At 42.7% G+C, this 15,657-nt stretch overlaps 3 protein-coding genes across 3 annotated transcripts; 1 reads left to right on the top strand and 2 right to left on the bottom strand.

Annotated features, from left to right (window-relative positions):
• Window positions 1-5,630: 5,630 nt before the first annotated feature.
• EAF02_000127 (uncharacterized protein) lies at window positions 5,631-5,843 on the bottom strand (the record flags this gene model as incomplete). Its single annotated transcript, XM_038896175.1, has 1 exon — window positions 5,631-5,843. The coding sequence occupies one exon, from the start codon at window positions 5,841-5,843 to the stop codon at window positions 5,631-5,633; it is 213 nt and encodes a 70-aa protein (XP_038763034.1).
• Window positions 5,844-7,971: 2,128 nt separating this feature from the next.
• Window positions 7,972-10,326, bottom strand: EAF02_000126 (uncharacterized protein; the record flags this gene model as incomplete). Its single annotated transcript, XM_038896174.1, has 9 exons — window positions 7,972-8,165; window positions 8,224-8,323; window positions 8,377-8,483; window positions 8,536-8,961; window positions 9,024-9,333; window positions 9,390-9,883; window positions 9,942-10,064; window positions 10,198-10,226; window positions 10,313-10,326. 9 exons carry the CDS (start codon window positions 10,324-10,326, stop codon window positions 7,972-7,974), a joined length of 1,797 nt encoding a protein of 598 aa, XP_038763033.1.
• A 2,215-nt stretch (window positions 10,327-12,541) lies between these two features.
• Window positions 12,542-15,538, top strand: EAF02_000125 (uncharacterized protein; the record flags this gene model as incomplete). Its single annotated transcript, XM_038896173.1, has 1 exon — window positions 12,542-15,538. The coding sequence occupies one exon, from the start codon at window positions 12,542-12,544 to the stop codon at window positions 15,536-15,538; it is 2,997 nt and encodes a 998-aa protein (XP_038763032.1).
• Between the last annotated feature and the right edge of the window lie 119 nt (window positions 15,539-15,657).

Below are 15,657 nucleotides of genomic sequence, written 5' to 3'. Positions count from 1 at the left end.
CCTTCCGATTTGATACCTGTGTAGTGAAATATTTGTCTGGCTAAGTAGTGCATTCCACGCATCGTTGATCTCAATTTTGTAATGGAAATTCTCATCTGTGGTTTGGAAAAGCTGACAACCATTACTGCTTTTATGCTCTACTCTCGGGTTATCTTCTTTTTACCCACTCAATCTCTTCTTCCTAACTGACGCATATTCATCCATACTATGCATGTATGTGTAAAACAGTAGCTTGCCCTCTTCACATTCACCGTCATCTATCATCTATCATCACTCCAAATTCTCAAGAGAAAACCAAGCACGAATGGAAGCTCCAAGCTACACTCTCTATCCGAAACTTAGTGAACACGAAGACTGAATAAAACCACAAACTTCAACCAGATAGCCCAGGACAAAACCCGACATTAGCATTTCATAATGTTGACTAGGATATCTATCTCTACTTCCTCCTTCCTCTTCATTCTCTTTAAGCCTATCCCCTCCATGTTTTCGACCTCTAAAACCATAGTCACGCGGCAGGTACGCACGAGGTTTTATCTCAAGAATTATCTTTATTTTTCAACTGCTAGCTGTCAATACGCATGATTGTACGAGATTATACGATACTGTAAGCAAGATAATGCATCCATATCTCCAATAGAAAATCAGATGATATCCAAAAAAAAGGAGAAACCCAACTACACACTCACCAATCAAGATGATAGAATAAGCATCATCCATAAAGAGAAATAACCACCAACGAGTATTATCCCAACCAGACGAAGAAAGCGCCAGGAAATCGCGTACGGCTACTAGAAAGGTAATATGGCCATGCCCTCTAAACCAACTAGATTTGCGAACCCACTCCCACCAAGATCAGTTTTTCGCTCCTCATGAGTCTTAATATATTAGACGTATGTACAACTGCGTCATGAACATGTCCATCATGTAAATATCAAGCCCGCTTGGAATATTGTATCTGGAAATCGCTAAACTTATACGATCAACATAACACCACCCTCTTTAAAATAAAACAATAACAAAAGTCGCTTTTCAATCACAATCTCTAAACAGCAGAAAGTCACTCTCTGATTCAAGTGAAATGAGGGTAGTTGAAAAAGATAAGCGCCACAACTTCAAGTCTTGATCAACTCTCCCGAGGTCCTCCCCAATTTCGAGGATTCTCGCTTTGCTCCTCCCCTGATATATCCCATAGAGTGATTGATAACTTGCTAATCTGATAGTATTACTTTCCGCACATCATCTACTCTATAGTCAAAAAATAAGTGTATTGGTACTACTTTGTTACGTTACACAGTTCATTAACAGACGCGAACATGCTCCACGACGAAGAACCAAGTGGTGTTCAAACATATACGTCGCTCTTCATTCTGTTTCCAAAATTCTCACTCACAATACTCTAAAGCACATCATCTCCAAAGCCTCCTTCAAGTCTTCCCTCCATATCACTCACCCGCAGCACCACTGCCCTTGAACTGCTTCCATCCGTGTCAAAAGAGTCCAAAAAAACTCAAAAACATACAACAGTGGGGATTCGCTGGTGGTCACCCACCCAACTACTAATCCACCGATCTGAAGCTTGTGTATGGCAGAGCGGACGGGATGCCCAATTCTCTTCAGTCTATGATCGTATGTGACAGGCCTGTGGTTGTGAGATATTATAACCACTTTTTGTGTTACGCGAATCGAGTTTGCGGGTCGATTTGCTAAGGATGATTATCTTGTCATTCAACTAACTACTCTATTTTCCAATTAGAAGTTTGTCTTCTGATAGAATAGACTCAGTATTTTCATTTTCTTCAGACTATAGTCATATATAGAAGAAAAAGAGTTTCTGGAGATATGATATAATGGGATGGGATGGAATAGTATCGGCGACACAGGGTTTCTGGGGAGAGAAAAGGAAGACAGGGAGAGTAAAAGAATAGCTGGAAAGAAGAGAAGCCAGTACCAGCAAAGGGACTTGACATCCTGCGTATATGAACCTAACTATTAAAATGGCTGTATCGTGGAATTACTCCCGGATACACAACCCGTGATATTGGATTGATATAACTTGAGATGCGAACGATATTTACCGTCATTCTGAGTATGATCTGAACTAGTAGATGTGGTTCTCTGACAGGTCTGAGATGCATACTGCAAATATAACATATCAAGCAATACCTAGGAATGAGTTCCTAGATAGTGCTTTGCTGACTATTCGACGAAGAGAAGAGGAGCGGAAAATGATAATTTGAGGTATATATCCATAACTTTTGATTCCGATATACTCTATCATCGAAATCATCAAAATCACCACATAAAGTCTTTCCATCTCTCTCCCATGAATACTACAACCACAATCACGCCACTAATCTCGAATTCCATTGAGATGCTTCGAGGTTATACATTATACACACAGTCACACTTGTGCCACGTCTTATACTTAGTATCGACCTTACATCCCAATTTTGGGAGGAGGAGAGAAAAGAAAAGAAAGGAAAGGAAAAGAAAAGAAAGAAAAGCAAAAGAAAAAATAAACAACAACACAAAAAAGCAAACAAAACATCAACCCCTCACACCCCATCCTCCCTATATCCATCCTCCACGTACCACCGATCATCAAGACATACATCAATCAACACTCACCACATCACATGATCCTGCCAAACCAACCACATCCAGATAGCTTCTGACAACGCCACACAACCCTTCAACTACCCTTCCAACAAAAAAAAACAAAACAAGTTTATATACAAAAAACCACAAAAACCTCACTTATCCAACAACAAATACAACACATCCCTTCAAAATCCATACCCAGGTATCTCAAGCGCGTAAATACAACTACAACGAGGAAACAAAAAGTCCTGACTGACTCAAGCACACGCTACGAATTCATGATAGTATACTCGTAGTATCTGCATGGTGAAACTAGAGGAGCAAGCTCGCAAGCTGCTGCATAGGATAGGTTAATTAATCCATGTTCTTGCTTTGATTCGCGATATATACTTAGTTATTCTACGATATGGTATGATATGGTAGTTAGTTGATCCCCCTCCAAGAGAAAAGAAAAGAGAGAAAAGAGAGAAAAGAAAGAAAAGAAAGAAAAGAAAATCTCGATTTCGAAAGATAACTTCTATTCCATTCCATTCAATACAATCCAATACCAATAATCCGATAACCAATCAATCTACCTGCCTAGGTACACTCTCAGGGTTTCCTCGATAAGCAGATTCTCAACCTAAAGAATATCTATCTATCTCCCTATCTCCCCATCTCCCCATCTAAGAAACCAATCTACACATCCCCTCCCACCCGCACCATCCATCCATCCCTTCTCATTCGTCCCCTCGACCCAAACGCTGTACTATCTCCCTCCCACGCCGTACGATCCTTCATGCACGAAATGAATCATGTTACTACCCCGTCCATATCATATCATATCATATCAAATCGTACGTAACCTTACATTGGCAAACTTTCTTTTCATCATGCTGTGTACATACATACGAAGTATGTATGTATGTACTTTGTACCGTACCGCGGTAACCTTGTTGAGGTAAATAAGTAAGTATAAGTAGATAGGCAGGTAAGGAAGTAAGCAAGGTTGAATAGTATTCACATCAGGTATCATATTATCACTTGTTATCACGGTATGTATGTAATGTAAGGCTAGATACCTACTGCTAGGAGTAATCCTCAAGGTTAATGAATCTCCAGTTGCGAGATAATGCTATTGCTATTACTATTACTACAATAACACACACGTAAAGCTCGCATGCATCAAAACATGTCTCGCATGTGAATATAAATCCTCAAATCTACGATATCAATCCCCAATTCACCACCCCAGTCAATTTCCATTTCGCTCAACCAAATGAATATGTAATTAGCATGTGCGTTATGCGCAACAGAACGAAAAAGAATGGATAAATCCATCCTCGGACCCTTCTTCCTTCCACTTCCCCCACTAACACCACCCGAAATCATCTAGTCGGCCCCATACGAGCCATACCCAGATGCGCTCACACAAGGATTAGCGAAACGGAAAGAGTTTCAGGAGGTGGGGTGCGGTGTCTCATTAGACCATCTCGTGTGGTAAATATCAACCACCATTCCCAGAATCACCGTCTCACACAAACTTTTATACGATATCCGGGTGAATGTATTACCTATCAACTTGCTATTACCTATGAGGTATTGTACGATAGCGGGGTCGTATTATGATGCATCCACTGAATTGGGTGAAGGAGGGGGGCGCGGAAGAGTCAGATGCTACATGGTTGGGTGAGCGGTTTGTGCGGTGTGGTGGGGTAAAGCAATAACACCGCACGCATGCGCCTTGCTCCATTGAATAATCGAAAACAAGACGCACAAAGAGCGCAGTGTGAATGGATATGGTTGGTCCAGGTGAGAAGGCATGGGAGAAACGGAGTGAATGCAAGCGATTCCGATTCCATCCTGGAGATACTTAAGAGTTCAACTTCTTGCCAGTAAAGTCTTACAACCACAACCACAACCACGAAAGAAATAAGTCCATCTACCTGCGACTTCATATCAACGAATCAACAAATCTTCAAACAACCTGAATCTTTAATTACCACCACCTCAAATCTATCAAGATGCCCGAAGAACACGGATGCAACTGCGGCGAGTCCTGTATGTATCTATCTCACTTTCAGTCCTTGTATCACATTCTTCGGATTGCTTGAGCTGGTTGAGAATTCGGACTAATCATATTCATAGGCCAATGCGCAAAGGACAACTGCACCTGCAAATAGATTCTTCAATATGATACTCAATTACGTTCACTAAACACCTTATCATCTCTCTCGAAATGACCTCGAATTACCTATTGAAAATCTTCCTCTTCGATGCGAACAAAACATCTTGATCTTGTGGGCGGACGCTTTTCTATTTAGCCGGGTACGCAATGGATACAGAAAGATTGTCGTTGGGTTGGACTTGATGCAGCAAAACTTGGGGGAATGGAAAGCTTTTGATATCTGGGTTTCTTGCGGAAAGGAAACGGAAAGGGAATGGAGTTCTCAAACTTGCTTTGATATCAAATCAATCGTCATCTTGACTCCAAATATTTCATCGTAATCTGCTTCCAAAATGTTGATCTTTGTGATGGTGACATGAGAAACTCTCGATAAATACCTACCCCACTACTTATTCCCCTTGCGATGAATGCGGGCTCTACGTAAGCGAAAAAACAGGCGGAAATTGAGTACCTTTTCAAAGGACTTTTTTAATAGATTATAAATTCATTTCAAATTAAATATTGAAATTTTATAAAAGCAAACGAAAATTTGAGTCTTCTTTGTATTGATAGTAAGTAGTTGTATTATTTAGTATTATATCGAAAAGAGATCTTAGTTGTTGAAGGTCTTTCAAATAGTAGTCAATTCCCGCCTGTTTTTTTACTTACGTAGAGGCGGGGTAAGCGCAGGTAAATCCTCATTGCACGACTTACCAATTGTATTCCCTTCCATTTGTTATGATTCTATATTAGTTTATCTTATCATCAAAGTATCACAAGCCTTCTTCCGCGGGCGGGAAAGTTTCCTCGTGGCCTTGTGAGTGGGCTACAATCTCCCAGCTTGATCCCATCCCAGTACCAAGTCCAAGGATTCGTCAGCTCAAGACTCTAAGGCTTTCCCTACCACACTTACATTGTCATACAGCGCAAACGCTGAACCTCTATCTCCTTCGCGACTCAAGCCTCCATAAAGGTAATGCCACGTCTTTAAAGCCTTCTTATCTTCCATCTTATCATTGCATCCATTTGTCCAGAGTGTCTCAGCCTTGCCATCTCTGCCCAAGAATGGATTAGTCACATTTCCTTCAAACATTATCTTAGAAGTATAATGTTGAACTAGTACCGTATTGACATCAGTGTATCCGAGAAACTCTCCGTGACTTTATCCGGGTTGCTGTTTTGCCGCGACTGATTGTCCTTCTTCGAGCAAGCTGCATCATTGAATCTATCTTGAAAATTCCCGACGTCGTGTCACCTCAGGTGAGGCCATGCTGCTTAAGATCGGCGCAATAATCGTGTAAGAATATCTTACCACACCCTCACCGAAATACCCCACTGTCAATGAATTCATGCTCTCGGGTTACTCAAAAAAGCAAAGTACGAACGTGAGACCAAGATCTCCGGGGAAGGACACCCACGCCGTCGAGTAATCATTATCGAATGATGGTTGATCACTTGCCTCTTGTTCCGCCTGTTGTGTAATTCATGGCATCTAACTTTAGTTTGGGGACCCCTCCTTTCTCAATTCGTCAGGATGAACCCTGGAAGCGTAGGTCACTCGCCGGTTGTATTCTATGCCTCGCACTCTAGCTTGTTTTCGCAAGCTCCCGCTGGCCAATCTTTGAAGTTTATAGCTTCGATCTGTGAGTATAAGTATCTGCTTTACTTCCTCTTATTTTTGGTATTCTTTCATCAGCAATACATCAATACAATCAATCAAACGAACATCCACACAAATCACCACGATAAAACCAACCGACACACTCCGCAAACAATATACCAATATTCATCATGTCTCCATGCTCTTGCTGCACTCATGCTGCCAGTGAAGGTTGCTCAAGCACCTGCAGCTGCTGCAAAGACAAGGTACGCGAATTTCTTCCTTGCCGCTGGGCAGGCACCAGGTATTAACAGACACCACTGTAGCACTAATGGCATCATCTCTCGACCTCTCCTCACATAACCTCATAAGTATTCACCTCGTCGTTCCATCATATCACCAGCCATCTCGACCAAGACAGCGATGACCGAAGACCACGAGTGAGACGACCAGCACACCATGTGATGAGTTGGAATAGTGATTGATTCTTGCATTGAGAGGAGTTTCTGCATGTTATATTTCCTGGGGATGAGACAGTGGATGTATGCTATCTTCTTGGTCGGTCGTCGACGAGATATAAATGTGTTGTCTGCAAAGGACGGGGGTTGAAGCAGGGTCCACTTGTTTTTGGTTGTCGATTTAAGATAAATTCATCACATTCGTTCAAGTAACTTTTTGACTTGCTTAGTCGTAACGAAATTCGTTTTATATGTGACCATATTTTTTGTGTCGTAATAGCATAATGCGAAGCTGTTCTTTGTTTCGCAATGAACAGCCGCCCCAAAATGAGCAAGTGCGTGGATGGGTCTTGGTTGAAGCATCTTCGAGATGATTGCACGGTCCGGACGAGATGAGCTCTAGAAACAAACCTCTTAGTCGTACCGAAAGCGAAGTGTATCTCAGTGTGAGGAATTAGAATCCGATCAAGCTTGCCCTTCCCGCCCAAAGTCTCACTTCTTAAGTACCTAGTTGGACGAGAGGTCGTATGTAAAATAATCGATGAAACATGAAATTTGCGCTGGAATCGAATAGCAAACAATCGATTGCTTGGGTCGAGGTTTAAAGACGGAGAAGAGAAAAGTTTTTTTGAATTTTGATAAGAGAAGAGGATTATATAGAGTCGATGTGTCTAACTTTATAATCCTTTAGAAGCAAAAAGCACCTAGTAACGGACACCTTGATGGGTACCTTTGAAGTTTGTGTCACTCACTATCAACACCTTGATGGATACCTCCCTAATACCTGTCTTCTTCCTTGCCTATTGCGTGATCAATGTATTCGTCATACCTCCTATGAATGATGAAAGTACTTATCTAATGTTCTACCCAGAAGACCTTGCATTCGGTGTGCATATCCAAGTCGTGAGCTGTTCATCCTCACTGCGATTGAGAGTCTTTCACTTGCTACCTACCTAGTAGGTACTAGGTAGACTACGTAGGTAGGCAGTAGCAATACATTAAAATTTGAAAATATTTAACTGGCTTCGAAGAATGTATTAGACATAAAGGCTAGTATAACTTTTATTGGAGTTAACGCTGGTTTCGCCCATAGTAACCTGTAATATCTTGAGTTTCTGGAACCCTGACGCAAATCTATATTCTATCGTGCGCTGTTGTAACAATCATTCATCAATGATATCCATGTAGCCTTCTATAGCCTCTTGGCCATGGTTCACTGGCACATCTCCCGAGCATTCCCAAGCTTCTATCAACCTATTACGAATATGTGTTGTTGGCAATGCATGTTGTTGCTCAGTGTATTTCAATACCTCGAGAACACACCCTCGGTCTTCGATGTCTGTAAACTGTTCGCCGCCTGTATAGGGGATGTGATTAATTGAATTCCAAACCTGACGACGAGAACGAAGACCTACACATAGAGATAGCCATATACGCTATATTCATCGCGGAGGGAGACTTGTGGTTTGATATTGCTACGCCACAAAGACGTTTAACGATCGTGTTTATCTGTGCCTAGAGGATCAAAATCAGCATAGCACTCAAAGTTATACATGAGAAAACAGTACTTCGATGTCTTGTTTGACTGCTCTGAGGCCTGGTCCCAACCTAGGTATTCGTGGATCGTAAGTTGTGAGAAGGATTCGAGAGATATCCATGTGTTGATGTGCAGTGACTATTACATTTGATGAGTATCGCATTATTGCAAGTTATTAGGAACCACTTACCATGGCAATCAGATAAATACCATATCTCAGGTAGGGCCCGCCGGGAATTCACAGCAGCAGCTCTATCGTATAAAGCATCGAAGGACTGCGGACGTAAGCTTTCCCAACCTTCGTGATACTGGACTAACATGTCATAGTCGCCATTGGATTTACTGCCCAGGCCGTAGCAGTATTGTAATACATCAGCGCAATGGACAATTGTTCGATAGGCCCATGTAAAATCATCCGCATATTCGAGGGATCGATATTCGTGATACTGTAGAGGCATATGAAAAGGTCTTTGTCTAAGAAATGCCATGTGAACTTCTTGTCTGTATGCGACACGAAAGGCAGCTCTACGAAGGCTACTGTCAAGACCTCCTGATGCTTGAGCTGTGAGAAATACCTGAGTTCCTTTTGGAGCCCCGTCTCCCCCGCTCAAAGGTGCTACAAAACAATATACATGGTTAGTCAAAGTAATCTAACTTTATTGGACAGGAAAAGCAAACCATCAATTTCTTCATAAAATCTCAATATCACAGAAGCGACCAGTAGGTTTTCGTCATACAAGACATCAAGATTATCTGATACAGACACAAGATGCTCTGTACACTTGCTGTGATATTCAGCAGCAGTCTCCATATGTAAGTTGGGCAGCGGATTTCCGTTATATTCAACCATGCCATTACTCCTATACCGTTCAAGCCGGCTAAGGTATCTCGCAGATGCTGTGTATATAGCATTGAGAAGTGCGGGACAATGTTTCGCCCTTTGTGGAACTACTAAAGCAAAATGGCGCTCCGGGTCACAGAGGTCAAACTGAAAATAGTAATAAGTATGAGCAAGGGTGAGTTTTATTTGAGGGCTGTACATACCCAACCAGCTAGCTCATCTGTAAAATATCTCAAAAGGCAAGCCTGCTGTATTTCTGACTGAAATAGGTCATCCACAACTTCATTTTGGACATTCAGTTCTCGAGGGAAGATTGCAGATAAGTCATAATCAACGGGTCGCCGATGCACCATTTCACCAGAAGTATTTGATCCAGTGAGATATCCATCGCTCTTTGCAGGTCTTCTTGGGTAGGATCTGACAGCTGAACGCTTGCTTGAAGCAGACGAATTGTCATCATCTACCTTTCGCCTCTTCACTGGGGATCTTTCCTGATCCTTCGAAATAGACTTTCTAAAAGCTTCAGTACGAGAGGTAGCAGATGGCCGCCGCTCGATTAACCCTGTGGAGATAATTGGGCGGAGAGTTTCACTCCAATTGGCAGTCAAATCTGATGTAGTTGTGCTTTCACGTCTTGCTATCACTGTATATATTTCGTCTAATTCGGGTGACTCATCGATAAAGTCGTCAGAACCAACTAAATGATTGTACGTGTGAATAAGGATCATTGGGGTGACAATTCAACTTCTGCTTACTTTTTCCAGGTAATTTCACCCACACTTGATTTTGGAAATTGGAATCGTAACGGGCACTGGAGCCATGACGAAAACGTATTTTTCCAAGGAAGTTGGAAAAGCTCGCATGGTTAATTTCGTCGTCTGAGTAGTTATGTTAGGTGCTGAAATGAAGGGTATGGTAAAAAGCGACTTCACAACAAATCAAGCGCTGTATGAATTTACGCTGTCGAGCAGCCAGGGTAGGAAGCTGTGAACTTCACAAATATACACCTACCAATATGGTTCTGCTCAATTGCAGAAGACCTAATGATTGCATGTCAGCCAAATTCGATTGGACAGACACAGTGCCTTGTGTTTTAAGAATTAACTTTGGCGGTGAGATTGATTACCTAGGACTTGACATTGAAAATTCAAGGGGAGTTTCGATATTCTTGTGTGACCAGTATCATTGCTATATGAAATCTTGGCTGTAAATAGCATTTAGAATTGCTTAAAGCTCAATGGATAGAATATAGAATACAGACACACGACCTCCATGAAATTATGGTATGGTGTAGGCAGTAATAAAGTAATAGAGTAAGTAATATGCTGAACTATAGGAAGGTGGGAAGACGTGGGGAACGAGAAAGCTGGGGTAGGAAGGAGCATGGGGGATAACCTCGTGTACGGTACGGAGTAGGTCTCCTCTACCTGTCCACCGAGCCACCTAGGTATCTTTTCTAACCAACTCTAGATACAACAGATCAGATGTGTAGTACTGTACCAACAATTGTTACCTGTCAAATGTCATGATTTGCCTTGAATTTTATACAATACCTATCTCCAATCAACCATTTTTTGAGATGTCCAGGACATTTGGTATTTGATGACCGAAAGAAACATAATGGGTATACAGTTTCGCATGTTCGTTCTGCAGGTACTTGTTATTGGCATTTGAATCTCGAACTTCGAGTGAAAGTGATTCCACCGCCTTGGAAGCTGTGCATCGTACAAGAATAGAAGCTGCGCTGCAAGGCAAAGAAGTCAAGAAACCGAAGATGTTCCGACTGCTGGGATATACAAGTCCACTGGTGGTCTGCAAAGTGATTGTCTGATGTCTGATGTCTGATGTCTGATGTCTGATGTCTGATGTCTGATGTCTGATGTCTGATGTCTCTGATGTCTGATGTCTGATTGACTACCTACCACCTAGGTATTCCTTAAATGCATACTGATGCAATGCAGAGATATCCCGAATGCAGCAAAAAGGACCCGATTCATCCTCGCCATCCTCGCTACTCATCATGTTGATAATGATCAGGACCGATGGGCGTCGAAGAGAGTTGAAGAAGATTACTGCGTAATTGTATTGTGTTTCACGATCATGTGATTCGAGAGCAAATGACTACCGGTACCTACTGAAGGTTCATACTATTGAGTCGATTGGAACCTTCCCTGCCCCCCCTCCGTAATTCGAAAACGCTCGTTGATACAAAAGGTTGAAGCTAGCAACTTTGTATTCCGTTAACTATGTCATTAACTCTCTTAATTTAGTCATCATATGATGCCTCATTCTATCTGGTTCTCACGTTTCATATAAAAGAGAGCAAGGCTATCCCAGTTACAGGAATGGAATGAGGCTATTCGTGGATCCCACATGTTAAATCGGTTGGGTCACTGGGTGGACGATGAATAGATGAATAGATGAATCGACAGATATCAACTGGTATTCATCAAGTACTTACTGTATAAGTATCTAGGTAGGTACCTAGTAGGCACAGAATCCACTCATCAGTCCTACATCAATAATTGAGTATTTCAAAAGTACCTAGGTAGGTGGGTAAGGAAAGAAAGATGGATGACCTAGAAGTTTCTCATCCAATCAATATAAATCAATCTTGATGTTCTCCCCAATCGCTTTCGCTTTGTACAACGACTTCATCGACTTTATTAAGTACTCATTAATAACTACTATGCTTGTAATTGGAGGTATTGGTCCTGAATACGTATCCAGTTGAAATGAGAGGAATGTCGCGAAACATTCTTACCAGCAATCAGTTCCTAAACCTCAAACACCTAAATACTGTAATGTAACTCCTCTCGAATTCACAATCTCTTTGGATTGATTCAATGATTTCAATCCATTCAATGGCATTCAATTGAAGATTGTTACAAGTTATTGTTCGTGAAATTATCATATCATCATTCATTATTGAAATTGTCTCTTCCTTCTTCTTCTTCCTCTCCCTCTTCTTCACCTCCTTCTCCTTCTCCTTTTCCCTTTCTCCTCTTCTCCTCTTCTCCTCTTTTAGACGTCTCTCTCCAATAAAATATGTTACCGTACCACACCGGGACCTTGTTACCAAACCAAAATTGATAAGACCTCATTCATTTCGCATTTAATAAAAAAGCTTCGAGGCTAGGCCGTGGATCCCCTTTAAACTTAACGGTCTCTTGCTTTGACAGTACCAGAAACTCAACCCCAAACCCAACTTTGTTATTCTGAACTATCTTTATCAAACGGCCACCTGGACATTACCTCCATCTCCTTCAACGTAATGAGATGAGATATTCTATAGTCGCTTTTGCGCCTTTGAAAATCCATGAATTCCCAAAGATAGATTGCCAAATTCACTCAAATGACAGTGCTTAAAGACGCGCTTTCGCGATCCGATACATTTTTGCGACCCCGGTCGGAATATATTTCGAGTCCCGGCGTGCAATCCGACGATTCTACACCTTCAACGCCAGATAAAGATCACGAACGAAAACCACGAACTGTGCGAAAACCATCGCCCGGTCTTGCTGCTCGACTTGCAGCGTTAGGTTTTGGAAAAGATCCCGATCCAAATTCGGCAACGACAACGTCACCAGTTGACCGAATTGGCCGCATTCCTGAAGATCAAATTCGCCAACTTGATCACCTCCACCGCGCTAATTCTACGAGTTCGCATATTCACCGACGAGGTCGAGCCTGGAGTGGCAGCATTGGTCTCTTGACTCCTCAAGTAACTGGAGGTAGCTTTAAAGAGACCAACCTTCGAGAGATTAACATTAGTGACACGCGAGTACTTGACAGTGCCACGCAGTCCACGCCTTCGCTTGATAACTTTGGTCATCAGGACATGACAACAAATGTTGACCTTATAGGAATGGATTCGCAGAAGTATCGGTTACCAGAACATACAAATGGAAATGGCACAAAAACAATGGCAGATATAAAGCAGGCGCACATCGAACGAACGATACCTCCTGTAGAAGAGATTGAAATACCTCCACCTCCTATCCACAAAGACGAAACACCTCCACCTCCTATTCACGAAGACGAGACACCTCCACCTCCCATAGCTAAAGATACTCCGCCAACTGCGACAACACCCAGCGAGTCTTCAAATGACGTTTCATCCTACTTCAATCCCTTTGGTCATCAACGGGCGGGCTCAATTTACACGTTGTCGCGAGCGTCTTTTGCAAGTCAACTTGCTCAATTGACGTCTTTGCAACTACCAGATGCAGCCTCGTTGTCAACGAAAATTTCCGCAATTCCCAGCTCAAAATCTGCCTCGAAGGCATTAATGGGAGCCGCAGAACAAATTAGAAGTTGGATATCAAAAGCATCAGATGTTGTCTCTGGCCTAGATGGAGAGGATGATGTAGAATGGGCAGCAGCTGGCGGTCGAGAAGGGTTGGAGGAAGTGGATAATGCGATTACACGCTTTGAAAAATTAATTAATGTTTACGTGTCAGCCATCGAGTCTTTACAAGAACGCCCGGATATTGCTACGGTTCCTGCAGATGAACTTCAAAAGGTCGTACTACAGGTAGAGAGCATCCTTGAGGAATGGGAAAAGATAAGGAGAAATCTCAAGGCTGTGAAAAACTCGGTTGAGATTGCCATGGAATGGGAGGAATTATGGAATACGGTTTTGGGAGATATAGGCAATGAAGTGGATATTCTGGCGCGACTCGTTTTTGAAATGGAGGAGAAGCGACACAAGTCCTTGGCAGAAGCCGACAACGACGGAGTTGATATCAAGGAGCTCGAGACAATTGTAGAAGAAACGCCCTCATCTAAGTCGAGGTTACAGGCCAATAATAGATTTGGTATGACATCTTCAGCAGCCTTTCCTCTGAGCCCTAACTCGCCAGTTACACCGATAATGGCGCAAGACGATTCAAGCCTCCTAGCATTGTTTGCAAGAATGCAGCCCCTGAGAGCTTCTTTGGACTTCTTACCTATGAGATTATCTACGTTTCATGCTAGAGCCGAAGCGATATTTCCTACGGCCTGCGACGAGCTAGAAAGTCGACGAGGTGGTTTGGAGAAAAGTTGGAACTCTCTCGAGAAAGATGCTGAATCATTACGAAGGGAACTTGGTGAAGATCGTTGGGTTCTCGTCTTCCGCGGTGCGGGTCGACAAGCACAGAAAATGTATGAATCTGTCGAAAGAAGCTGTGCCAAGCTGAAGGAGTCTCTTGATACTGGGGTCCATTTAAACAACCCTGCTACAATGGGCAAGAAGATCGAGAGTTACGAAGCGAAGAAGATGCACTACGGTCCAGCCATCGAAAGAGTTCTATCAATCATCGAGAAAGGAGTAAAGGATCGCCTCACAGTCAATGGTGAAATCTTGAGATTACACTCAGATATGCAACAGAGGTGGGATTCGTTGAAAGATCAGATGAATGAATTGGACACAACACTTGAAGAACTCCAGTCAGATCGCAGAAACCAGCAGCTCAGAGATTCAATTTCGAGTATGGTTTCGAATGATCGCTCAACCATTGGAAGCTTGAACAATGACACACCAGGAAGTTCGCCAGCATCCTCAGTGATTATGTCAAATTTAAGTAGTAAACTTGACCCAACAACACCCGCAAGGAACGGAAAGATACGTTCCAGTGGCAGAAGTAGTGTGGCTGGAGCAAGAAGAAATTTAAGTGTCGGACAACCTCCTCGATCTTTGAGTCGAGCTTCCCCATCCCCTATCCCTCCCCGACAAAGCTCTGCAACCCCAACTGGTCGACTCCCCCGACCTTCCAATACACCCAGTGACAATCGACCTCGATGGAATACCAGCACTAATACCAGTGATATACTTATTGGCCATGGTTTCAAACCTCTTAGTGTCACAACACCAAGTTCCACCCAATCAAATCGGTCTACTAGGTCCAATACATCTGATTCCAAGATACCATTGCGAAGCCCACTGGGTCGCGGAAATACAGCCTCTCCAGTCATACGAGAACCTACGACTCCTTCGGGCAATAGACCGGCTTCACGAACAGTACGACGTGACCTCTCTACCCCTGGGCCATACTCTCAACATACCCTATCAGTTAATTCACCTTCCCGTCCCCGTGTTCTGGCTAGCAAGTCCTCCATGTCAAATCTGACAGGCAATAACCGTCGCTCCTCGATGCAACCTTCATATTCATATGAAGCCAGAGCTAGCAGCCCGGTAGTTCGAAGACCTGCTAGCTCGTTAGCTACCAGCAGAAGGATAAGCCTTCTTCCCACCCCACGAGGCAGAAACTCGGAAATGGCTGGCAGGGATAGTCCCGCACCAAACAGAGGCAGCAGCACATCTACAACTGATAGCAAAGGTAATCCCAAGAAGCCATGGAGACCATAAATCCTCTTATCAAATCAAAGCTCTTGGGTTACCGAAGCTCTTGTAAATGTGTTTTGGTGTTTTATCGTTTGACTTCAATCATACACAGCATGGTTTGTAGGCGTTTTTTCTTTCTTTGC

Source organism: Botrytis sinoallii (assembly GCF_014898435.1).
Source record: "Botrytis sinoallii strain Bc 23 chromosome Unknown BSIN_001, whole genome shotgun sequence".
NCBI classification, from domain to species: domain Eukaryota; kingdom Fungi; phylum Ascomycota; class Leotiomycetes; order Helotiales; family Sclerotiniaceae; genus Botrytis; species Botrytis sinoallii.
Note: the sequence above shows the minus strand (reverse complement) of the source record. Positions and strands in the feature narration are given on the sequence as shown.